Below are 27,566 nucleotides of genomic sequence, written 5' to 3'. Positions count from 1 at the left end.
CAGACTCCATTTGCAAACTTTTGCGATACAAAATAGGTCAAAGAACTGTGACTTCAAGCGTGGTACTGTGATATGATGCCACCTTTGCAATAAGACGGTTTGTGAAATTTCATCCCTGGTAGATATTCCACAGTCAACTGCAAGTGATATTAGAAAGTGAGTGTTTAGGAACAGCAGCAACCCGGCCACAAAGCGAAGACCACGTAAAATCACAGAGCGGGGTCAATGACTGCTAAGGCACATGGTGTGTAAAAGTTCCAAAGCTCTGCCGATTCCATAGCTGAAGAGTTCCTAACTTCCACTGGAATTAATTTAAGCACAAAAACTGTGCAGTGGGAGCTTAATGGGTTTCCATGGCTGAGCAGCTGCATGCAAGCCTCACATCACCAAGATCAATGCGAAGTATCAGATATGTGGTATAAAGCACAACAGTGGACTGTGGAAACATGTTCTGTGGAGTGATGAATCGGGCTTCATTGTTTGACAGTCAGATGGACAAGTCTGGGTTTGGTGGATGCCAGGAGAACGTTACCCACCTGACTGCATTATGCCAACTGTGAAGTTTGGTGGAGGAGGGATAATAGTATGGGGCTGTTTTTCAGGGTTTGGGCCCCTTATCTCCAGTGAAGGGCAATCTTAATGCTTCAACATACCAAGTCATTTTGAACAATGCTATGCTTCCAACTTTGTGGCAACCGTTTGGGGAAGACCCTTTTCTATTCCAACATGACTGTGCCCCAGTGCACAAAGCAAGGACTACAAAGACATGGTTTGATGAGTTTGGTATTGAAGATCTTGACTGGCCCGCACAGAGCTCTGTTCCAGGTCATCCCAGAGGTGTTTGATGGGTCTGAGGTCAGAGATTGCGAGCCAGACCTTCTTGTCCAACATCAGTATCTGACCTCATAAATGCTCTACAGAATGAATGGGCACAAATTCCCACAGAAACACTCCAACATCTTGTGGAAAACCTCCCAAGAAGAGTGGAAGCTGCTATCGCTGCAAAAGGGGACTAGCTCCATATTAAAGTATATGTATGTGAATACAATGTCATTACAGTCCCTGTTGATGTAATCGTTAAGCGTCCGAATACTTTTGTCCATAAAGTATATAATACATCATGGCAAAAGTATTTCAAACCCGAAACTTTTAGCAGCCCTCCTATGTATAATATCAATTATTTCTTGAGCTTTAAAATTAGACACTTTATGATCTTACTTTAGACAGGTAATTATTAATAGTACTGTGTATTATTCAAGATGTTAGTATCTTAAATTAAAGGTCTATGTCTCAAGTCAGTAGGTACATAGATTGCAGGGACTGACAGTCTCTCCCATTTAACACAGTCTGCACTAAGTTAGTTTCCAACAGACAATGCTTATGCTGTTAAAGCTGTCAGCTCACTTATCCTAGGACACAGACCTTAGCATGTGTATGTTGACTTCCAATTCACACTGTCTGCAGTCTATTTTTCACATGCACACGCTGACCAATAGCAGTCTTCTACATTAGTGTCCTTATACTAGCATACTGAATGAACAAGTGTAGCGCACATAGGAGACTCAGCACATATTACTTTCATTATCCTTGTTTATTGTCAATGTATAGCACTATATTACCGATCATGTTATAAACTGCTTCCACAATAGTGAGATATTTCTAATACCTTAAATGCTACTATCTGGTACACAGACTGACTTTCTGGTAGCTTTTACAGTCTGTAATGCAGGTAGACGTGCATTCTAGCACCTGTCCTACACACTACGGTCAGTACACTGTTAGTACTGCGCATATAAAGATTCATACAGTCTATCTCAATGCATAGCACATATGAACGGCAGTGATCATGATTTGTATTACTCTCATCTGACCATGTTATGCACCACTGCTAATAGGATATTCATACAGCTTCTGGTGAAGCTTTGCTTTGTCAAAGTGTCAAGTCATTTCTAACAAAGAAAAAAAGGGGGAGGAAAAAAAACAATCAGATTTTTTTTTTTTATATAGATTTTATTTAGATCTGCAATAATTTTTATCAGATCTGTGCAAATTATAGCAGAATGCAAATTATGAGCTTTTAAATAGGTTAGAAAAACAAGTGTCATTAAAAAAATTCTAACTGTCTTTAAACCTTTTTATAATTTTTTTTGCTTATTTTCAAAAAAATAAATAAAATCCAGCACTTCCCCGTTGCAGGGACTCGTGCTTGTCATTACTGAATGGCCTTTTCCAGTGTTCTGAGGTAAATTCATTGGGACATACATAATTTGAATCTAATTTTGATCTGACGCTTGGGCGTAGTGTTACCTCCTGAGACTTTTCTGCGCCTCTCTCAATAATGTTTCAAAGTCTAGAGTTTCAAGTTTACTTCTAACGGGCACTGGGTCAAAGTCCTCACGGTTTGGATCTGGAGAAAAGAAATGAAGATTTAAAAAAACAAAAAAAACAAACAAATTACATTGAAAATGTTCCAGACCAATTTCATATACACTTCACAGTATTTGTCATGGAAAACAGTGGGATAGTTCTTAATGAATTGAAATGAAGCAGAAGTAGGCAAAGTGAAAACTACCTCCCAAGTAGTATTTTTCAAGTCTAGGTAGGTATAAATCGGGGTGGCACAGTGGTTAGCATTGCTGTCTCAGTGCCGAGGCCATGGTTCTGACCAGGGCACTATCGGTGGAGTTTGCATGTTCTACCCATGTTTACATGGGTCTGCTCTGCGTGTTAAATTTTCCTCACTCTGACCAAAAACATACTGTTAAGTGAACTAGCTGCTGACAAAATGGACCCTAGAGGGTGCAGTTGTGTAGTAGGGAATTTAGACAGTTCCAATGGGGCAGGAACTTCCAACGTAGACAAGATAATAGTAGACATGACAACAAAGGGTAGTGAGGGCCCAGCTCATGAGAGAGATTACAAGAGTGGAGATTGGAACAGGTTTGAGGGTGTACCAGTGTGAGTAGGGTAAGCGCTAACAAAGAGATGGGGTTTCAGAGTGTGGGAGAGAGATTGGGCGTGGTAAGGATTGCATAAGTGAGTACCCGCCACAAGAGAAGTCTTGCAGGCGGGAGTGAGAAGGTTACCAGGGACAAAGTGAGGCGCAGGTTAGAGAGGTAGACGTATGAAGAGGTGTTGTTGAAATAAATAATATACACAAACACGAAAAAACAAAAAAATAAAAAAAATAAAAATTACCAAGATCTGCATAATTTCTTTTACAGAACTGTCTCCTGCCCCCAAAGCAGAGGTCAAAGGGCAGCTCATCCGGAAGACGCAGCTTGTGTCCGTTTTCTATAGCAGCAAAAGCTTCCCCAGTACAACGGTAGGTCACAAAGCCATAGTTATCCCTGTAAACAGTCAAACCAAACAGATTCATGTGTCTTTAATATTAGTTTAGTAGCTCTTTAAACAAAAAAGTAAAATACTGACATTTGCGCACAATGCTGCAGTGATTATTAATTTGAACTTCGGATAAACCATATGGGAGGTTTTGATCTATATAACGTTATTGAGCCAATGTGGTAATTTATTACTAAAATTGGTCAACTGTGGTGTGTGGCCCCATCCTAAGATAGCAGACTTCCATGAAACATCAGGCTGGCCAATGACAGTCATTTGTGAGATCAGTTGCGGGAAACGTGCTGCCAAATATACCGGAAACAGTGGCTCCAACACACATTCATTTTTCTTTGATTTGATCAATGATCGTAATAATATTGTGTGACCAATGGTCTGAGAATATCAAAAGCAATGAAAATAAGTGTAAGCCTTTCTTAAACAGCTGTACTGGGCTCAGGTTTGTGTAAGGGCAGGTCATTCCTATTTCATCTGAGAATTTATAAGTGTAAGATATGTTAATTGTCGTCCTGTAAGCGCCACTGCAGCCCCGTACAGCCACAATAGTGGGGAGGTCAGTTAAGCATCTACAGTGTCAGCAGGGATGCGAGTGTCTCCTGAACACCTTATTTTTCCGCTACTGAACCCACAAAAAATATCAAAATGCTCCGAGGCCCACTCTGCACCTGCATGGAAATTGGTAACATTTCAGATAAACATTCAAAATAGTGTTCAAAGAGTTAACACAGACAAATCAGCACTGCACAACTATGCTGGGTAAAGAAAACTATATTTTTAACCCCAACAATTCAAAAAAAACTTAAGGGGAGGGACTACAAATTCACAAAACAGTTTCCCATCTGTCTCTGCACGTAGTTACACTGCAGACATGTTCTGGGCACTCAGCGCTTACAGTCACTTATTTTACATATTTAAACATTAATAAATCCCTCAAGCAACTTTCTTAAAACTGGTTTAGCAACATGAGTTGCACAATGCTTACACTAATCCAGCCAATCTGCACGTAATTGGATGTCTACACACTATTTGAGATTTTATAGGAGTGTGTATACAGCACGTTGGCGAGACTGAAGATACAGCAACTATCTTAAAAACACATTAATAGTTATTTCCTCAAGTAGTAGAGAACAAACATTTTTTTTGCAAAGATATTGGGAAAGATACAACCTTGAAAAGGCATGTACCAGTTACCAGAACTATTCTACCTCTGCACTTGGCAGGGGATACACAAGTTACCAGAACTATTATACCTCTGCACAAGGCAGGGGATACACAAGTTACCAGTACTATTCTACCTCTGCACAAGGCAGGGGATACACCAGTTACCAGTACTATTCTACCTCTGCACAAGGCAGGAGATACACCAGTTACCAGTACTATTCTACCTCTGCACAAGGCAGGAGATACACCAGTTACCAGTACTATTATACCTCTGCACAAGGCAGGGGATACACCAGTTACCAGTACTATTCTACCTCTGCACAAGGCAGGGGATACACCAGTTACCAGAACTATTATACCTCTGCACAAGGCAGGGGATACACCAGTTACCAGTACTATTATACCTCTGCACAGGGCAGGGGATGCACCAGTTACCAGAACTATTCTACCTCTGCACAAGGCAGGAGATACACCAGTTACCAGAACTATTCTACCTCTGCACAAGGCAGGAGATACACCAGTTACCAGTACTATTATACCTCTGCACAAGGCAGGGGATACACCAGTTACCAGTACTATTCTACCTCTGCACAAGGCAGGGGATACACCAGTTACCAGAACTATTATACCTCTGCACAAGGCAGGGGATACACCAGTTACCAGTACTATTATACCTCTGCACAGGGCAGGGGATGCACCAGTTACCAGAACTATTCTACCTCTGCACAAGGCAGGGGATACACCAGTTACCAGAACTATTATACCTCTGCACAGGGCAGGGGATGCACCAGTTACCAGAACTATTCTACCTCTGCACAAGGCAGGAGATACACCAGTTACCAGAACTATTCTACCTCTGCACAAGGCAGGGGATACACCAGTTACCAGAACTATTATACCTCTGCACAGGGCAGGGGATGTAGTTCTGTAGTAATCAGCTTTATCGTCTGCATGGAAATCAAAGTTATCCTCACCCCTTTTCTCTAAAGTGAAGGGTGCATTCCTCTACCTCCCCGAAAACAGAAAAGCGCCGACTCAGCTCCGACCTGGTCATCCGACCGTTGATCTTACCGATGTAGACAACTCTTCTCTCCTCCTGAAAAGACGAAGATTCATTATAATCACAATCCGAATGTGCGGCAGAGTTTATGTCAATAAGGGTGAGAAATCTATAAATATAGGGGAAGCAGAGCGTGGAGGCAAATTATCTCCATATTCTATAAATACATTTACTTCTGTTTTAAAAAGCTGCAATGACTGATGCACAACGTAATATACTGCCTCCACGTATATACACCAACTATAGTCACTGATACAAAGTAACTCTGAGCCAAAAGCCACTTTATCAAATTATGTAAACAAGACTGAGCCAGGTTACAGGTATTTATTTTAGATTTGTCTGTAAGAGCATATGCCCAGACATGTATGTGTAATCTAGTATTTATACCCAAATACACTTGTCCCACTGCTACTGAACAGAGAGACCTCATAGGGTACATAGTCCAGTGAAACAAAGACCATTATTGTGACTGAAGAGATATATGTGTCTATAAAGGAATATGGCATCCTCCAAGTATATCTAGCTTCATGTGAGGGCATTCAGTAACTGGTAGGACATGGTAATGCCACACAAGACCTTGATGGCTCTGTGCTATTTTTCAGACAAGTCCATGAGAGCTCAATAGCTCCTGTGATGACAATGTTGGAGGTGGACGGGGGGCACCACAACCCCCCCCTCCAGATCACATGGGAGTGACCGAGAGCTGAAGACGCTGCATGCAACATTTTCCCAGCAGAAACACTTGTGACAGACAAGGAAACATTCTTCCATCACGTCAATGTGTCACAGCAGCACTTTAATAACTAAATAAGCGCCTATGGGGCTGCTTCTCAGATTTTTTTTCTTGTGTGATGGAAAATAGAAATAACTGGTAAGGAGAAGAATGGAGAAACAGGATGCAGGTCTGAACGGAGAGTAGAAGTCTTGCGGCTACAACGTAAGCAGCAGTAACATTAAGGGGTAGTGTGACTCTTTACCCCAACACATAATACAGCTAAATGTCAAATAGAAAGGTGCAGAGAATAATTACTATAGCTTGTTCTTTGCGATCATTCTTCTGCCTGTGATAACTGTCCCGGGACTTGCACCTGTCAAACAAAAGCAGCATCTTAATGGTCTGTAGGCAAAGTTTGAGAAATTGAAGCTATTTAGACAAGAATAAAATTGATGCATTTATCTCCAGTTGTGGAACTACAAGTTCCAACAAAACTACAGCCATCTCTGAAGGAAGTGGGGAGCTCCCATGTCAGCCCACATGCAGAAAGCTGGGCAGTCATGATTTAGATTAACCCAATTAACTTGGGATAGAACCATACAAATCAGGTCTGTATTTACACAGATATACCAACCCATGTGCTCCTAATACTCGCTTACCTCCTGCTGCGGTATCCCTGCCGATACGGTGATCTGGACCGTGATCTAGACCGGCTGGACGATGGAGAACATGACCGAGATGAACAAGAGGAAGATCTAGAGGAGCAACTTGTATCACAACTAGACCTGGAGGACGACCGTGATCTATGACGACTTCTAGATCTGCATCTGGGAACAGAATTTAGAGAACAGAGATAAGACCATGTACTGCAGTGCAGGAGATGAATGCTTCAACCGTATAATAGTCTCCAACTGTGAAACTTACATGCTGCCTGGCTGCGTAGGAATAGGATCACTTAGGCATACAGCTGGCAACTACATGTATTCCCATGCAACATGCAAACTGCGCTTTTCAGATTTGGGCAATGCATGTGATAATGTGTATATTTAAGTGGATAAATTGTATAATAAAGTATATATTTAAGAGATAGCATTTTTTTTTTTCATTATTAACGTTTGTTTTCTTTTGTATTTTTCCCCCCAAATTGCAAGAGCATTAGGCACTAAATTTATATCCTCTAAACTAAATGCCAACAGATAACTCTATAAAACAGATGTGCTAAATAAATTCAGTTTCTATAAGTCTGTTTGCAGAGTTGGCTATTAGTATAGTTGCATTGTTTACTTTCTATGAAACCCTTTAGCTCCTCCCAGAGCGCTCCTGTGATCTTCTTATAAAACAAGATCATGGGTGCACAGCCTATCAGCAAGGGATGTCTGACATGAATGTGACGGGTGCCATTGGGATCATGGCTGGGTCCAAAAAAGTCCCAAAATCTGACAGCAGAGAAAGATCTAGAAGTCCCCATTACCTGTACAGACTGATAACAAAACTAAGTGGGTAATTTAATGAAAGGTGAAAACTGGCATTTTGTGCGTGCGGAACGCCCCATTATCTGCTGCTGCTGAGCACTACGGCACCTTACAAATCAACAATATAATACAACTGGCACAATATGCCTGGAAGACCAGACAAGGTCTGTGCAGCCATCCTCATGGGCCTGTAACAGACCCAGCTGTACCAGACACTAAGCCCCAATTAGCAGACCTGCCAATTAACTATATATAATAAAATTGTTTATTTGTATAGCACCATGAGCAAGAAAAAAAAAAATAGATCATATAAACACAGATGAGCCAATTAGATTTTTTTGGTCATAACCACCATATTTCTGGCCATTCCCTGAGCTGATAAACCTCAGTCTTGGGGAGACCATGCAACATGTAATGTTTCTCTTGACGTCATCATTCACACGCCCAGAGATCAGTCAGCCATACAGTACGGCTGTATAGAGGGTGTTACGAGAGAGATATTACTAAAGTGTTCTTGCAAAAGAATGGCAAAGAACCACCGCAAAGAGCATAATGAAGTATCTTTTAAGAACATGTAAAGGGGGCTCATTTCAGGGTTCTCATTTCATAGTAAGAATCCAGAAGATGAGGGATCAGATCTGGACTTACTTGGGCAGAGCATAGCTATAAGTAACACATTTCAAGCAGTGTCCACTTATTGTAAATGATGGAGCAAAAATGTTTTACAAAACATAAAATTTTCTACAGACAAATATGCCATGCCTGTACGCCCAACACAGAAGGAGCTTAATATTATATGTGGAGGCCATATTTTAGACATTATTGATCGATTCCGATAGGGAATCCTTGGGGGCAATCATTGAGGAGATTGTGGAAGCCAGCTCTTCTTCCTTCCCAAAAAGAAAGACCACCAATTAGGATGGCTTGCATCTAAACCGTTATAAGATTTATAGACAATTGGACCCCAAAAAATTAATTCCAAAACGACATTGTGAGGGCTACACCAATATTCTATACTTGCCTATAACCCACTAGGAACCAGACCATCATAACACACTGGCATAACAATTCATCAAATAAAACATTGCCTTATCTTAGTCATGAAATAAGTAGTCAATGGCTCCTAGTAAATGGATAGTGTTCTCACCCAAGTTGATTCAGTCCTCAACATGGCTACTGCCACTGTGTGTATGTTCCTAACCCTCTCCACATCTACCAGTCGACATAATCACACATCTGTTCCTCGCGCACGCTGTCAGCCTCACCATTCACATCCAGTCCTGTGTCTTCCTCCTATCCAGATCCTCTCTACCCTACGTCTCAAACATCCAACCCTGATGTCATGTCTTACGTCAGACCTGCTACTTGTTCACTCGCATGGAATTCATACCTATATCCATGCTAGCTATAAGTGCTAGCTCGTGACTATCCAGGCATGCGTTTTTACACAACTATTCATGTATCTTATTATGTTTTTGTATTTATCCATGTTATATCTAAGATTGTTCAGTGCTACAGAATCTGTGGTGCCCTATAAACAAACACTGATCAGCTATTTTCATTCAGCCGTAACTGCTGTGAATACTGTAACCATATCGCAGGCAAATTCAACATATAGCACAAATAACGCAAGTCATCTCTAGGCAAAACACACATTTACGTAACATAGTAAAAAGATTCCAATATAAAAACTAACAAGAACTATATCATAACATGTAATTTATCGTCTAACATAATCAGCATTGTGTGGCACTAATAACCAGGCAGTAAACATGCCCTCTCTCCACTTAATCTGGGACGTTTGCCAGCACAAATTCACTCCAAGCTACTTCCTATTAAACAACATCTGCATTGCCCTACACTGAGACAAGTTCAATACATTGTGCACATGGCAAAAACAATGCATGCCAGGCTCCAAACACGGTTATTGGTTTCATCAAAGTGTAGAGCAAGGTACAAACAATTCTCTTTTAGAGAGTGTTTTCAGGTAAGGTAACGTCAGAGGTTTAATTATTTAAGTATGTCACTTTAATATTTGGCTAAGTATTCTACTTACATTGCTACTATTCTATAGGGGTAAGTGGCTGGCATTTCATTTCACTATACCTATCTAAAAATTAAGTTTGTGTGTTGCCTGCTTATGTAATAACCTGTTCGTTTTGGAAGCCAAATTAATCAAGCTACCTCAATGAAATGCTCACCCACAAGACCACCACTTGTTCTTGTCTCTGTGGGTTAATGTTAAGCCATTTGTAGAGAGAACAAGTTCCTACTAATGCATTAAATAAACAACCACTCTACCCAGTTTCTAGTGTTATTTTGTGTTTTGGAAATGATCATTCATTTCCGAAACACAAAATAACACTAGAAACTGGGTAGAGTGCAAAGAGATAGAAAGACATTTGTTCACCACGCCAACAATTTCATGTATAATAAAGCATGTTAATGATTCCTACTGCAAATTACTGAATGCTTTAAAAATAAAACATTGTTACAGATACAATGTAATCACATTACCCTTCTCTAAACCTATTAATACAAATACTTGTGTGTAGAACAGACCTTGAGTCCCCCAAAGACGTTAATGGGCAAAATATTGTGACAATATCAATAAATAGCAAGCACATAAAATTGAGTCACCTAGGTAAATGAGAACCAAACGTATACTTTTAAAGGGCCACAACAATACAGCCTGAATGACAATTAGGCTATTCTAATCAAAAGTTAATTGCGTGCTGTAATTTTGTTGGCATATTGTCTACCTGGCTCCTGGTATCTGCTGAGCCGTGGTACAGATGACTGATGATCAATGTCTATATGGACGTTATCCCAGTAACAGTTATCCAGACTTTTGTCACCCTCCTACAACTCTCCCATACAAGGAAAATACCCCCAAAAATCCATAAAATTTATGGTGGCTCTATCAAAAATGCAGCAGTGTCTAAAGCAATGTTTCATTTACGTTACAAACTTAAAAAAAAAGTCAACAGTGGTCCAATATGCATACCATAACAAATGGGGGGGGGGGGGGGGGTTATATCTGCGCAGGTACCCAGTGTAAATAGGTGATGACTGCCTGGATCCCTGATGAAGCCCTTTACCGGGCGAAATGCGTAGGATACCCATTCCAATCGGATTAACAGACACTCAGCAGCGCTCATACTTCTCATCGTCAAGCCGGCTGTAAGCTTACACAGACTGGACAACTACCGCATGCGCGAACTTCCAACTTTCACTCGGCAGCTGGATTCCCTTCAGCGCGGACAGAGATTCACACAGCGGCTCCCCCGAACGGACGTCTGTGAGATAGATTCTGCAGAAGTGGGGTGAGTCTACTCCGCTTATTGTTCCTTTGCCCTCATGTGGTGAATCGGAGCCGCTTGTATTTTCATTCTACCCATATTGACTTTCTCTTGGTGCAATATACACAGAGACTGTTTGTTTGCCATTTAAGTGACTACAACACCCATTGTTGTTTTGGGCCTATGCACATGGCTATTGTACCATTGTTTGGAACTCTGCAAATACTTTTGACTTTATGATCCATTCAGCATACTGCAGCCTATTCTCTTGGGAGCTTTACTTATCAGCAAGACTGCTGAAAGTTTGTTGTGTTTTCTCATTTTTTGTATATATATGTTTTTTTTATCATCGCAGCCATAGAAGGTAATATATTCTATGCCTTAATTTCATTACTATGAATTCATTTAAATAAATACCTATTTCGCCTACCAACCTCTATTGTTTTTATGTATAGGCGCCTGGGGACTACCCCAAGTTTTACTTGTGGTCCTTTGAGATGCATACCATAACGCTTAACGCCTTTACATGGACTCAAATAATGATCAATTCCCTGCAGATCATCAAGGTTACCTCCTTTACAACAAAGCAGAGCGAAGCATGAAAAAATATTTTATGTTGTATTTAACATTAATGAGAGTAAAAAGCCAAACCGGTGACTTACGTTCTTCTCCTCCTCTTGGATGGAGGCGATCTTGAGCGAGATCTTGAAGAGGATGCTGAATCAGAACGGCTACCACTAGACCCCTCGCTCCATGTGGCTTTCTGGGGACTGGGAGAACTGCTGTGCTTCCTATAGCAGCGCAAAGACCTCCGTGACACAGAGGCATTTTCCCTTTTTACATCAGTTCTGCTCTCTCCACGTTCATTGTGATCAGGCAAGGAGTCCGAGGACCTTAATGCTGAACCAGGTTGACTGTTAACCGCAGATTCTGGTACAACAGGAGTCCTGTGGTCGAGAGGATCATTACTATCTTTTTGGATACTATTACAAGGTGCCACTGGCTTCACCAAGCCACAGTCAGTACTTGGGGCAACAACTGAAGGTGCATTTGCTAGGGGCAGCTTTGGGGACACTATGTTTTGTGGTGTGTTGAATTGCACAATGGGTTTTATGGTAATATTCTGATGGTGCTTGACATTCCAGCGAGACCCTTCCTCGCACTGAGATGGTGCGCTCAGCATTACAGTAGCTGCCCTGTTTCCAGCAGTGGCAGGATCCTGCGCAGGGCGGGAGGATGAAAGGATGCAATAATCATGCTCGCCCGATGCCACGTGGACAGGAGGCAATGCCACAGGTGGAACAGACCCATGGTTCCGGTTTCTCAGTCTGCTCTGTGGTAACGGTTTTGCTTCAATGAGTTTTGCAGTCTTCAAGGGAGAAGAGCAGGTTCTGTCCTGTCCAAGCAAAGACTTGGATTTCCCCATCCAGGGCCCAGAAATAATGGTCTTGCACAGCTGATGCGGTGGAGCTGCAGAGTGGGAGACACCTTGAAGACAAAATGACATTTGCATCACAATCTGCTACATTATTTCCAAATCACTGTACATTATTTAGAACAGAGGCAATCTGACTCGTCAGCTGCTGCACAAAGAGCCCAAAACAATTACCCATCTCATATTACTGCACGGAATTACTGCAACAAACTCATTAATCAGCAGAACGTTGTGTATCGATATATAGGACACCGTCTACTTACCAGATGTAGTAACCATTTCAGGTGTCAGTTTATCATGTATCTTTTTCTCTACATGTGTTATGGACCTGTGAAAAGACAAATATTCATATCTAATCCTATTCACAGAACAAATGACACAAGCCTACACAAGCAGTTACGAGATAAATATAAACAAGGGACTAATAAATTGCAACATACAAGAGCAGTCTAGATTTTACCCTAATCCGTACAGACACAGGTCACGGTTGATGTATTTAAAGTTTTTCCCCATATGAATAAAAATACATTATTCAACAACTCCAAGAGTTTAGCGTAGTTTCCAAAAGCAGAAACCAGAATACAAAGTTAAAGTTTAGGATGCATAGATTTATATAACTTGCTGTATCTTCAAGTGCTTTATTTACAGGACATTAAACAGCATTTTATTTAGATACAGGCATTCAGCACATTCAAGGTAGTTGCAAACCTTTCCCATCCCTGACCTAAACAGTCCGAAAGAATGGTTGGTAATAGTAAGACTAAGTGGACCCCATAAAGACAATTCAGGGAAGCGCAGTTCACCAAGTCCTTATATTAGGACCAAGGAGTTCAAAAACATTAAGTTTTACTCTCTGTGCACAGACACAAGGATTTTGGGAACGCTCATTGAAACCACAAAAGACCAAAAACATTCATTGAAGTGCTCATCCCCTCCACACAGTCCAGGCAGCAATTTTATGAGCAAAAAAACATTATCCAGCCTAGCAATTCCCTGGGAACTAGAGACATCCGAGGCATGAGGTAAGAAGGGCCTCATGCCTCTGAGCTTCAGTGATGTCTCTAGGAATAAGTGAAGAGATGCGTTTCATTCTCATGAATGATGATTTATTCCAGACAATGGCAACCTCTTGTATATTCCATTAAGGAACAGAATCTGACATATCAATATTCTAAAATTAGAAGTAATCTGTGCTGCAAGTTTTCCCACCAAAACACTAATACGTAAACATAAGAGATTAAGACTACAAGCCATGTCTGCTTAAAGGGAACGCTCGACCTTCACTGAATTCTGATGTCCAGGCAGATTTATTTCACTCTTGCCAAAGATGCCAAACAAATCTACCAGGACAAGAGGTCCATGAAGGCGGAATGTCCCTGTAAATATGACACTGAACTAAAAAGTTACTTTTCTACATAAATAAATCCCACAAACATGTAAGTACATGGGAACACTTTCTGCCATACACAGTAGTTGGCAGCTGTAGAGTAACTCACTTACCCAGAGGCTCCTACAGCCAATTTATCAGGACCGTGAGGGAGGCATTCCTCATCTTTAGCTGAAAAGAACCACATGTGATGAAATACTGTATGTAATGTACAGAACACAAATAGATCACTTCCCACTGCAGGTCAGATACCTGTGCATAGCACTAGCAGATTGCTTCATATTACTCTATGCTACGACCCTGTGTCTGCAACAGTCGTGAATCTATCACGTATTTAAATAAATCCCACATAACACTAGAGTTGCCCAACACCCCGAGGCATCAATGAACAGGAAATAAAAAGTTGTTTATATGGAACAGCTAAATAAAAAATCAAAAACAAGCAGAAGTTACAGGTGTTTGATGGATGTAAACATGGTAGGAGTGAGTGATTGCTGATGGAGATTGTAGTGCTGCCACACACTGACATTTCACAAATAAGTCAGGTAAGCATTAATGCTTATGATATACACTTGTGGTCCTTTAAGACCAACTGGTCTTCTCACCCTTGAGGTCTCCTCTTGCAACATGAAGATGGAAGAAATGAATAGGTGACCTAACTCAGATCTCAAGACCTACCAACACTTAATGTTTTCAGGATTTCTTTAATCATGCACCAGCAAGATCAGAATCCTGAAAACATGACATGTTGGTAGCTCTTGAAAACTGGGTTTGAGCACAGGTGCCTCAAAGATACGTGCATACTAGGTAAAATGAGAGCACAGTTATAACCTGAGACGTCCAGGGGTACCATACACCCCCCAACACTTCTGCTATAGTGATCAATGATCTCTAGTTATGGAGAAGTGACGTCCATACTAACAGAGCGAGACACACCCGAAATGCAATATGTAATATTTTAGGTGCATCAATTAACCAGAGAGATCAAGAATCCACTTTTGCGGTTTCCACAGTGCAGTGGTTGCAGCTTATTTTACCCAGCCTGTACAAAATATGAATTTATGTGGTTTTCTGTAATTTAGAAACATGGAGAACAGCTAGGTGTTGGGGTATGTACACCAATAAGACACTGCAGCCCTATCTGTACATGTTGCAAGGCTAGCAATTCCCAGTAAGACGGGCCAGTACAAATATAGCATACTCTCCCCTGGTCACATGGTACACTTCCTGAAATCAGAACAAAGAAAAATCATGTCATTTGCTTACCCTCATATTTTTCAAACTGCTCCAGCAAGCTGGTTAGGTCTGATGCCTCAATACCTGAATAAATGAGAAAAAAAATACAACATATGGGTATAAAAGCACACACATAACATTACAAGTTACACTTTCCCCAAACACTGTATCCATCCTCAAACTTACCAGATTCACCAGTAAACCTCTCCTCTGGTTCTTTGTGATCAGGCACGGGTGGCAATACAGGCTGAATGCTTTCCCCTGATGTACAGTGATCTTCTCTAGGTGAAGGAAGGACAGGCTCTTGGGCTTTTTGGTTAGCGACAATACATGCCGTTAAAGGTCCATCTTCCACAGCCTCTTTTGAAGGGACACATTCAGTGGCTGGAAGTTTATCATCAAGCTTTGGTTTCACAGCAGGAACAATGGAAGGTATCACTGCTACAGGTATCTGAACATCCTGGGTGTTGACAGCAGCAAGAATAGTCTGCTTGGCTTCAGCTGATTTTAATGTAGCTGGGAGAGACGATTTCTCACCTGGAGGTGTAGTGGACAAAGAAACAGAAGACACAAGGGGTGGTTTTATCTGAAAACCAAGCTTCTGAGCCCTTTTTAAAATGTCCATTATTTTGAAGACAACCTGGTTTGCAGATTTCTGGTCAGGAGCAGTAACATTTGCCTTCATGGAATCTGCTAGAGGTTTAGACTGAGCCTTCTCAACAGTTCTGCTTGGTGACGACTGTAGATCGGACTTATCAAGGTTGGGACAGACTTGTGGACCAACATTTGAGGTTGCATTATCTAAACACTGAAATGCAGATTTGTCATGACCGACACTTTCTATGGTTTCAGCTATTTTGGACTCCTTTGTACCAATACCACTATGCTCAGGCTTCTGCACTTGTTTTTGGTTTGTTTGAATCTTAGCAAGGACAGCATCCTGTATATTGTATTCTATAGGTGGAAGAGGGTTATATTTGGGCATCTGCTCCTCAGGCAGTGTATTAAGACTTGCTGGACAAAAGGGAACAGAGTTTTCGACAGAGCTTTGCATACATCTGTTATCAGGAATCCTTTGGGAAATTTGAGGATTAGGCCAGTAAGGTGGCGGTGGTCCAGAGACCCAACCAGAAGGATGCACTGGCCCCACAGCAATAGGTGGTGGGGGAAATGAAGGCCATCTCGGCACTGGGGGAGGTGGTTGCATTGGTATTATAGGTGGCATGCAGTTTGGAAAATGAGGAACTACTGGCAAAGGTGGCATGCCAGGGTAATAAGCAGGATATGAAGAGACAGTAGGCCAAGTGGGTGGATAGAAAGGTGGTGGTGCATTTATCTGGGAAGCCATCATAGGAGGTGGAGGAATATCTGCAATAGTGGTGCATGGTCTTTCAATTGGTTTGAGTTGCGGAGCCTCATGACCAGACAGAGGTGGTAATGCCACTTTTGATGGAACAGAACCTAAACTTACAGGAACATCTAGCCCAGAGGAGGAGTTCTCAGCCTTATTTGGAATACATGTTTTTTCTTCCACAGACGTTTTATTTGATTTTGTTGGTACAATCAAACAAGGGAGTTCTGCTAACTCTGTTGGGGGCTCGAGGAGAGACGGCCATTTACTACAGGACACATTTTCATGTTCTTGCTCAGGGTTTGGTTTGCGGTGTTGAAGCCGCTTCCTATATTCACTTAGGCTGAGTGACTTGGGCTTGGTCTCTTTAGTACATTGTGTAGAATCACAATTTGTCACATCCTCACTTTTCAAGGGACTCATTTCTTCCATATTTGAAGTCTCCTTTTCATGGGTATCAGAGGCTGCGGAAACCATCAGGTCCTGGCCACTTGCCCTATCGGGCTGCATATCATCATCTACAACAGACCCTGGAGTCGCATCAGATTTTGCGCTCTGATCTCCGTCCAGTTTTGGGTTAATTTGTCCTAACCCACAATCCATTTCAGCAACATCTGCTATACACTTTGGCTGCTCTTCTTCCATAGAAGTAAATTTACCCTTTTTACAGGTGTCGGTTGTCATTTTCCTTTCTAGGTTAGAGCGGTCCAAGCTCGCTCGAGTTCTCCCTTTGGTGCGACTTAACTTCAATGAACGAAGCTCCATCTGGGAATCCTTTTTCACCTGGTCCAATGTTTTTACTAAAAAGTCAGACTCCTGTAATGAAGGGTTACTTACACGGCTTGTGGCAGGTTGGATAACACTTTCCTGTGTTACTGTATCCGCCACATCTTGCAATTTGTCTTCACTAGCGCCTTTATTTTTGCTTTTAACTTTTGATTTAGAGGCGATGGCTTGCTTATCTTTCCTAGATTTCTTTCCCTTCAATTGCACCGTTTCCTTAATGGTAACCGGTACACTGATCCCTGGTTGGTTATTTTTCTGACAATCAGGAACCATTCCCTCCAAGTTTGGATCACTATCATCAGTGATGCTTTTAGCATCCAAAGTTGTATCAACAGTTTTATCACTAATCAAAGGTTTAGTTGATATTTCCTCCAGTCCAGGCACATGGGTGAATGCCTTGTTCAAACACTCATTTTCCTTCATAGGGTCAAGATCTTCATCTATTGAATCTTCTTTACTAGAAACATGGCTTTCATTATTAATATCACATTTAGGAACACACTGCTCCGGTGAGGATTTAATTGCAGGCAATGACTGGGTTTCCACATCCAGTTCCTCAGAAGAGTCGAGTGTAGGAGGATTGTCTTCTGAAGACACTGCACTCGGCACATCCCCTGGGTATTCCACGACTACAGGTACTTTTATACATTCGCCTTGGTCGGATACGATCTCAAGAAACACAGCTTCGTTCAGAAGGCTTTCACTGTCTTCTGGCTCTAGGCACACAGTTATAGAAGGTAGGCAGTAAGGGTGCATGTACTTCACCAAGTCATGAAGGGTAACATTTTCTGTATTAATGATACAAGGAGTGCCCTGCTTCGAGAACTGCTCATGATCCAGTTCATCAATGTCCGCCCCAGTTTCAACGGAACAGCCTTTGTCAAAAGCTAGTAAACCGGGATTTGTCTCGATTTTTTTCTCTGGGCTCTGAACCTCGTCATCTTCTCCATCACTTCGCTGTCGGGTTGGCTCTTTTCGTCGCTCTCTGCGAGGTAAACATCCTCTTATACTTTTATGTCTGTTATGTCTTTTTGTTATAGAGCTCATACAGTCTGGAAAAAGATCCCAGTTTGGCCCAGAGTAGCGCCCATCAGTCTATAAAGGAAAGACACAAGATATCAATCAATGCTACTCTACAAACTTACAGGTGTCATATGAAGACGACCCATTCATACAGGAAACAAGATACTTATGGATCCTGTTAATCACACAATAATTCAACAGATATTAAGGAATCAGAAGACAGGGGAAGACAAATCAAAAAGATATGGGCAAAATATTTGGTACATTTAACCTCATTTCCTAGTGTGTTTGAATTCTACTTTAAATGAGCAGCCATATATTGGTCTCTGATGTTAGAGAACATCTCCAAATTAAAGGACTAGTGTGCGCAGATGAGTAGATATAAAAGTAAGTACTAGTCACACACAGGAGCTCCTGCATATTAAATAGACAAAAAAAAAAAACCACACAGTACCCATTCTCATTTTGATTTTTGTGCAGTTAATACTGTATAGTAACTACGCAGGATTTGGATAAACAATTGGGGAGTTAAACAAATAGATGAGGGATAACCAACGAAACCAAAGGATATCCAGGTCCCACAGAACTATATAAAGACTGGAGACCCTATGTGATTGAATTTTTTGAACCTTACCACTGATCTGACCTGGAGAAACATTGTTGACAATAGATCTTATAAAATATGAGAATCACACGAAAGTGGAATAGACTTTTTCCTGAATATAGCGCTTTAAGCTTATCTGTACCTATTGATGTTTTTGACAGAAGCCATCAGGAATAGAACACTACTGACTGTTATGCTGTATAAATAGTAACTGCACCGCCTGCTATAACAGGCTCATCACTGAAGAGATAGCAGGATGCTGTGGGTGGTGGCACATGCTCTTGCTTGCTACACTCCTGTTTATACAGGTAACCCCCCCCCCCCTCCAAAGACCAAAACCCAAATATTAAAATGTAAATTTTGGGTGGATTTACAGGTCAACTGAAGTATTATCTATAGAAAATATGCCAGGAACAGTGACAGAACATGTTGAGTTGTAGCTTAAATAACTTCACCAAGTACTAAAATTATACCTCCACTCCTTCCATCCCATAGACCCACAGAGAGATACCCAACACCTGACTAAAGGTTAAATCCCATGATGAATGAAACCAGGATAACTTTGAGGTCCAAATTCTAAGAACGTTAATATTCTCGCTTCTGATTCACCAAGGGCAACAGATTTAGTGAGAACACGTTGCTGTAATGGATTGATTGCATTTGCTGAACAAATTAAGCATTGGGAGTTTTGTATGAGTTGGACAAACAACGTCTCATGGTTGTCCTAGTTTCCCCAGTTCTATTGTACGAGCCGTAAAGCTTGCCGTAAGTGCTGCAATATCAGTCAATATTGGGCAATAGGTCACATATGAGTGTGCCCGGTAATGAATCTACCAAAATAAATAGGATCATTATTGGGCACTGCAGTATGAGCAGCCAGAAGGGGATTGTTATTTGCCTGTCACAATCGTTTCCCATCCACATAAACAGTGGCACCAATTGAATGGTCCTTCATCTCCGCTTCCAGACCAGGCGCTAGACCAGCCTGTGGGCGCACCATAAGAAAGGACATTTTATTTCAGTCATGCTAGACAATCAAGAGTGGAATTACATTTGGACTAAATTAAGGAGATACATTTAGTTTTCTTTACAGCTTGAAACTACTGTATGAACAGCAATAAGAATAGAAAGCAAGACAGACTTACTGAGCTAAGATTACGATCCTTTGGTGACACCAGCAGTTCTGTATCTGGAATCGTGTCAAACGGGGACATATTCTCATCATCCGCGTTGTCCAGAATCTCCGTTAGAGCAGTTAGGAGAGACAATTCATTCTCCTCATCAAAGTGGCCAATGTTCTTCAAAAAGGAAAATTACTTTTACGAATGTGAGCTGACACAGAATCCTTCTAAGACTGATTAAAAAGCTACTAGAAGACCACTTGCCTTCACGCGACATTATAACTCATCTATATTCAAGCAGTGTTCATGAACATAACTCAAGTTTACTGTGCTACAGCAGGGATATAGATAAATCTGACTTGCTATCTGTTTGAGGTATAAATTGAACCATCCAATCAGATGTTTCCATTGCTCATGGAGTGTGGGGGTCATACCTCAGCCCGTGCACCAGTATCATCAATGATGGAAATTAAGGAGTTATCAATGTATCCTTGAAAGGTTCCCAGTATTCCTCCTGCGTCCAGGGATGACAGAGCAAGGTCTGAGAGGCCATCATAGTTCTCCTCTTCCTCCAGGTCATGACACTGCAATAAAATAGATCATGTAATCAATAGCAGCCCGACTTAATGTACAACATCTGAACTCGCTCCAAACACAGGATAACCAGTATGTTGTACAGTGGCTTTGATCAAGTCCTAAGATAACAAGTCTTAGCAAGTTTCAGCAAACGTAATGCACTTATTTAAGCTTAATGCCTTGTACACACTGGAGCTAATAGGATGTTAAGGTATCCTTGATGCAGGAATGACTTTCAACATACTATGAATGTCAAGTGGCGGTGTTTCACAGACCGCCCCCACGTGCACAAGTGCCCATGCCTAGAGGGAGCATTACCCTACAGGTTCAAGACACCTCATTTTCTAAGTGTCTCCAACATGTTAAGTTCTCCCTCAGCTCCATGTCCCGCGGATGCTTCATTGTTGCTTATTTGTACATGGCTTTAAACCACCCAAATCTTAAAACTAAAATAGATTGTTCAGTGTTACCCTGTCATTTCACCGCATCTGTTTAGAAATTGAGACCGTCTCACTGTTACATACGGCTTAAGCCTCTTCTACTCTAGGACACTGTAATATTGGGGTTGAATACAGGTCATTAAGGGGAGTTTTTTAGATCGCATTTGGGCAACCCTTTTACGCAATAGCAGACAGATGCCAAGTCATCTAAATATGGCAACCTGATACAAAGGGGTGAGAGTGTCTGCACATACAGGGGCTCATTTAGCATCAGACAAAAATTCACTATGAAACTACAGAGTAAGCTTTTCAGTTCTGCACAAGCATAGTACAAAGGAAGTACATCTGTGTCTGCATGAGGACAGACGCATCAGTCCGTTGCTCCTGTACGTGAAGAGGTGGAACGGGGAAAGGGGAATGCAGCCAGTGTACAGCGAGGGTGTGTTAATATACATTACATAGTAAGTGCATATACACTTAGTAAGCATATCTGGAGCAAGATCCATGGCGATGATAATCCGCTAAGAGCTTGCCCAGCACGTTAAAGAAAAAAAAGAAGAAAATGAACCCCTCACCCCCAAAAGTAAAAGCAGCTCTAATGCTGATAGTCTACCCTGGTAATAGCAAAATCAGGGGAACCGAAAGTGTGATACCAGCACTGGGCTATGTCAGCCAGACCTGGTGAAGCTATATCAGGAAAATGCAGTTTGGTGTTCCTCTCTGCCATAGTAGGGGGGGAAGGAGGTTTCCAGGTTTGTGCAGTCAAACAGCTAAGACCGGAAATACAGGTCATGCATGAGACACCTGAATTTATGAACCAAATAAATTGCATGTAGAAGCTTCAAAATCCTAGCAGCTAATAGACATTTATAATCAAACAGAGGAATACAGTGGTTGACAATCACACTAGATTAATGTACATTTAAACTTTAGAAAGAAATAATGATAGAAACAGTTCTTTAATCAGAAGGATTTTACAATAGTATCTACAGCTACAAAAGCATCCCAGCATTCCTGGGAAAGCTCTGATTCAAATAGGAGGGATTTAATAACAAGTTAGTATATACAATAAGGCTAGTAGTCAAGGAGGAAATATATAGACATTATTTCTACTTGCAAGGCACTGCACCCTAGCATATCAGATGTTTAAAAATGCTGTGTTGGCAGGCTCACCCTGATTTTTCTCTGAAGGTTTATTAAGTGTAATGGAGTCATTCCTCCCAACACTAACAGCTAAAGTCTCTGCCCACCAATTTCACACAATGACCATGTACAAAATTCTCAATTTCCTAAACATGCTAAATAGGAGACTGTATACAACTCATTCACCCTAGTATCAAAACTTCTGAGTGATGGGGAGGGGGAACTCTTCTCGTTTTAATCACGACAAATGTCAAAAGGATGGGGGCAAACAACATGCTGGATATATTAAATCTATAATCTTCACTTTTTAGGAGTATATTTTAAAATTCCACAATATACAGCTCTGGCAAGGAGTGACATGGTAAAGCCCTAACTGCTAACATGATGTACAGGAGCACTGGAATACAAAATAAGACTAGAACCAATTCTGAAACTGAAAAGTGAGCTGACCCGATTTGCACATTATTCAACAAAATTATGCAGCAAATAATTTATTCACGATTCTATGACTACAAAGCAATCTAAGACATCTATACAGATGAGCAACTTTAAACTCCCTTTGTTAAACTGTTACAAAAAAACACAAAAAAAACACCATTCCAGAAAGCTGGAAAAAAACATTACGACCACACTGCAGGTGGACAAATATGTGCCCGTCTACACATTACAATAAGGCTTTTGATTAAGCTACCATTGAGTAGAAGAGATCAGTTTTATACTATTTGCTGTAACAACAAAAATGCCACGAGGTAAAAAAAAATAAAATAAAAAATATATTTCCAACACTGTAGTCCGACAGATGTTCACAGCAGGTATGGTGCAATTGGTATTAATTGCAAACGGATACAAAGTATTTTTATTTTAAGATTCTAATTATGAATTCTCTTTAAAACTATAATATGTTTCTAATATTACACTTACTGGTCTCACTGCAAAACTAAACAGACAATAATCAAGCACAGGTCTAGGTCACTAGGATTTTGGGTTACTTAATAGCCAAAGCCTATGCAAAATATGAACATATTAAGTGTGAGCTCTCCATGGCATGGACATGTGGGTTCCACAGTTTTTTGTTGTTTTTTTTTTTGCATCCACCATGCCAGACCAAGGCAAAAGTTTCCATCTGGATGCAAAAGACGCACATAATAGGCCAAGATATGGGAAGGTTTTGGAATAAACCTTATACTGCAGGTTTAGGAGAGCATGCATGGGGAGGTTGTCCCCAGTCCAGCTTTCTCCATAATCTCATAATTTCAGGGTAATACAGCCAAATATGCAGGGATATGCCATAACACCAAGTTCTAGATTGTCTGAATTTTTCAGCACAAGCCCAAATAACCTCAAACTGCATGTGGTTGAGGTATATTCTGACAGTCCTGTATTGGACCCCATATTCAAAAGAATATTAGATATGGGACAAGCATTAACTATAATCCGTTTATACTGAGCTATGAGCTTCCCTTTGGTAACATGAAAGTTTGACTCGATCATACACACAAGCACTGTGTGCATGGTAGAGCAGCATTAAAATAATTGGCAAAGGAGAGTTACCCACAAAAAAAAAAAAAAAAAAAAAAAAAAAAGACACCCCCCCAACCCAAAAAAAAATTCACCAATTGCTTTTTTTGATAAACAGTACAAACTTCTCCAGTTGCCAAGACAACACACAAAGCTTGCAGTCATGGCATCCACACCATGATTAAGGAGTCTGATCACACCAGTGACTCCCAGGCAATGTTTTGACAAGATTGTATTCTACAAGGATTTAGAAGTATTAGGTGAGAAGGCTTAAAAGAAAAACAAAAAGCCAAAATATACTATGGGGATGATGTGTGAAATATTTTGACAGTGAACAGCTAAATATTCCATTTGGTTCCTCATTTTCAACGATTTTAGTTTTATGAGCAGGACGGAATCAATTTCTGTAAAGTCAAAAAAAAATTTGGGTTGCAACTATGGCTATACCATATACTTACAAGGAACATGTAATATCCATTATTATATAGCAAACTGAAGAACATCCTGCATCCAAACACATATCACAATCTTCACACACACAATAGAACACCCTGGGTCCTCACTATACACAACCAGCATGTTCCCTCGATCACTCACTTCTACTCCACCTCCAAAAGCATAAGATTTAACTTGAAAAGTGTGATTCAATTATTACACATTTAATTAGTTCATAGTTTCATGAAGGGCACTGAACTATTAAAAGGAAATGACTCAAGAAAAGGAATACACATTAAAAAGGAGAAGCATATTTTTTTCTATCAAATAGAAGGCAGAAGATGATGATGGCATTTAGTGTCTGTTTAACACTGGCATATTTTTATAGTAATCTTCTGATATGGAGGTTGCCCTATAAAAATTATTTATCCGCCTCTAGGTGGCTGTTGTGTGCACTCAAATCTAGACGTTGTTGAAAAGTGAAAGTGGCACAGGCCACTTAAAGACTAGACAATAGGAAAAGATAATTACAAAATAGTTTAAGCTGGGTACACACTACTGATTATTCGTCGTCATATATCGCGCCACTAATTCCGCATTATGGTGTCAATCACATGATGAACGACTGTTAGGTCCGAAATTGCATTAGTGTGTACACTCCCACAATCATGTTTCATCATGCCAAAGCTCACAAGTTTAATTTGATAAACTGCCAAAAAATCACTATCAACGATGGAACAACATTGGGCAAACGGGGAGGTGTGGTATGCAGTCACATTGTAGGCAGATCTCTGTACAGTGTGCAGAGTTACAATCTTTTCAGCCGATGGTTAGGAGATGATGGTAACTGGTGTAGGTGTGTACACATGAATCGGCATGGTAATCAGGACTGTCAGTCATTGGTAAAAATGTTACAGAAATCACATGTACAGTATTTTTCTTAGGTTTATATCCAGCTTTACAGAGACACCAGTCTGGTTCTTCCAAAAATCCATCGATTAGTGTGCACTGGCGAAACTAGAGGCACAGATAAGATACACAGTAGCAAAATAATTTATAACCCTCACAAAGGGTTTATGTTTTTATCTTTCACAAACACATGGCACAAAATGTGGAACTTGCCGTTTGTTCTTCTGCACAATAAGGCCAGGTAGCCACAAGCAGTATACTCTTGCCAGAAAAACAAAACAAAACTTGTAGATAGGGCTATGTTACCTTAGGAACAAGTTTCTTTGATCAAACCTGTTTACTTGATGTACTGATGTTAAAAACAAACTATTAACACCACTGCACCAGTATAACTAAGTAATCAAAATGGAACTCTATATTTAAGGGAGAGATTTGTGGAAGTTTATAAAATGTGCAAAATATTTTCACTGCATGAACATTTTAATGGGACTTAAAAGTGCATCAGATAGCACATGGGCTCTCATTTGTTAAACCAAACCTTACTTATTACTATATGACTAATGTGAATAGGAGGCATGGGAGAAACTCACCTACCACCATGTGTCTCACTAAACCCTTTACACAGCTGTCCAGCAGTGTATGCATAAGGCCTGGGATACTCCCCACCCTGTGCATTCATGTGGCAGACTAATACCGCACATAAAGAGAAAATCTATACATCAGCAGTCTGCAGCTTGGAATGAAGCTTGCACTGAACACGTGGATAACACTCCCAGGACACCAATAGACAGGAAACCGGATAATATACATGGAAAAGCCGCTGATCTCCCCTCCAGCACAATCCCATGTGTCCCCCGACATGCATGAAATATGCAGAGACCCGAATAATAAGTGCAGCATGAAATCCCTGGTACCAATAATACAAACACAGCCTGCTGCACAGTGCTGTAATCCTGCACCATGACATCACTAGCCCCTGACTGCTCCCTGATATACACTGCCAGAAGTCACAGGGCTAGGAAGGCACTACATAGAGGAATGATCAATACAGATAACAGTTAGAGGCTATGAGGGGATGAAGGGAGAGCTCGGAGGAAGTTACAGGAGTTACTCAGTAACCACATGTTGCAGATACTTTGGGGGTCTCCTGTATCTGGGGTACCCTGTGTGGGGGTAGAGAGGAGGCTCCACATGTCGGGGGACCCCAGGAGAGGTGTCAGGACGAGTACACGGGCGGCTCCTACAGACACGCGTGTCTCTGCTATCCACGTGTCACCGGCAGCTGCAGCATACAGCGTGTCTGAGAGCCCCCGGTGCCCACTCCGGGTCTCGCCCGACAGTGCCGGAGATGGGGCTGCTGGTCCGGTACCTGGTGGCGGCCGCCGGCGGTGAAGAACTCCATCCCTCCGATGGTTAATGTCTCCTCTCCCGTTCCCCACCGCGCCGCCATCTTGGTCCTCGGCTCTGATACTTTGCCGGCTGAGACATCCGAGAACACGTGGTGCTCGCCGCATGGGAGGGGGCGGAGTTACCTGTACCAGAAATAGAGCGAGGTAGGGTGGCGCCGCCATCTTGGGAGTGGCAAACAGCCCCAGACCGCTCTAAGTTTGTATTTATATAATTCATCAACCATATTATTACGTTACTAACACCTTTTGCAGCGCGTATCACTAATAGACTACTGCAATTCAGGACATCGCGTCTTCCAGAAGCTTAGTGATTCTTTATCATACTCCTGCCCAGTTAGCTACATGTAGGTGTGAATCCTGCAATGCTGAATACCAGAAGTTACTTTTTGTTTTGAAACAATGTCGATTAACCATATACAGGCAGCTTGCGTGCTTCTAATTACAAGTTTAGGTTCATGAACAAAGTGATTTTATAAGAAAATGTTTGCATTTGTGGAATACTAGAATTCTGCATTTGTTACATAGCAGTGATATGTATTTAGCCGGGTAACGGTACATTGTTATATGTAAAGCACTTTATTTCCCAGTTGCACAACACTGTGACGGGGCAGCAGCTAAACCAGTCCAGATGGCGCGAAACCTGAGACATTGGCTTTTCCCGGAATGAAGTGTAGCGAGCGCTGATTGGCTGCCGCCCTCTGGCCACGCCCCGACGCTGGCTTTCCCGCGAGTCTGAGTGACTGTGTTTTCCAGGGTTTGTTTTCAGCGTGGTCACTGCAGCAGCGGAGGAAGTGACTGATGACGTAATGACAGGGTGATTGGAAACTTAAACATGAGCTTTCATGTGTTATTGATTTAGGTTGTGAAGTTTAGCGCTCAGTAACCGCAGATTCCCTGTAGGGCTCAAATAAGGCAAAAAATAGTTCCATGAATCAATTCCAACGTTTTGGGTGCATCTGGATTTATATTTATGAGAAAATCTGCATAGTCAGGTAAAGATTTCTAATGGGAAAAGGTTATAAAGGCCAGTTTACACTTTTTTTTTTTTTTTTTAAATTACAGTCATTTCCAAGGACAAATCCGGAAAGTTTATTGTCAATAAGTATGATTAATTGTTTGGCTA

The 27,566-nt window shown here is 41.2% G+C and overlaps 1 protein-coding gene across 1 annotated transcript; it reads right to left on the bottom strand.

The window, feature by feature from the left end:
- Nucleotides 1-2,019: 2,019 nt before the first annotated feature.
- LOC142160859 (peroxisome proliferator-activated receptor gamma coactivator-related protein 1-like) lies at nt 2,020-26,534 on the bottom strand. Its single transcript, XM_075215895.1, has 13 exons — nt 26,404-26,534; nt 20,448-20,597; nt 20,038-20,190; nt 15,315-18,360; nt 15,159-15,212; nt 14,006-14,063; nt 12,769-12,833; nt 11,733-12,558; nt 6,956-7,123; nt 6,612-6,669; nt 5,496-5,617; nt 3,199-3,350; nt 2,020-2,407 (listed from the first exon to the last, which is right to left on the bottom strand). The coding sequence occupies exons 1-13, from the start codon at nt 26,482-26,484 to the stop codon at nt 2,304-2,306; spliced, it is 5,037 nt and encodes a 1,678-aa protein (XP_075071996.1). The 5' UTR covers nt 26,485-26,534; the 3' UTR covers nt 2,020-2,303.
- Between the last annotated feature and the right edge of the window lie 1,032 nt (nt 26,535-27,566).

Source organism: Mixophyes fleayi, chromosome 6 (assembly GCF_038048845.1).
Source record: "Mixophyes fleayi isolate aMixFle1 chromosome 6, aMixFle1.hap1, whole genome shotgun sequence".
Classification (NCBI taxonomy): domain Eukaryota; kingdom Metazoa; phylum Chordata; class Amphibia; order Anura; family Limnodynastidae; genus Mixophyes; species Mixophyes fleayi.
Note: the sequence above shows the minus strand (reverse complement) of the source record. Positions and strands in the feature narration are given on the sequence as shown.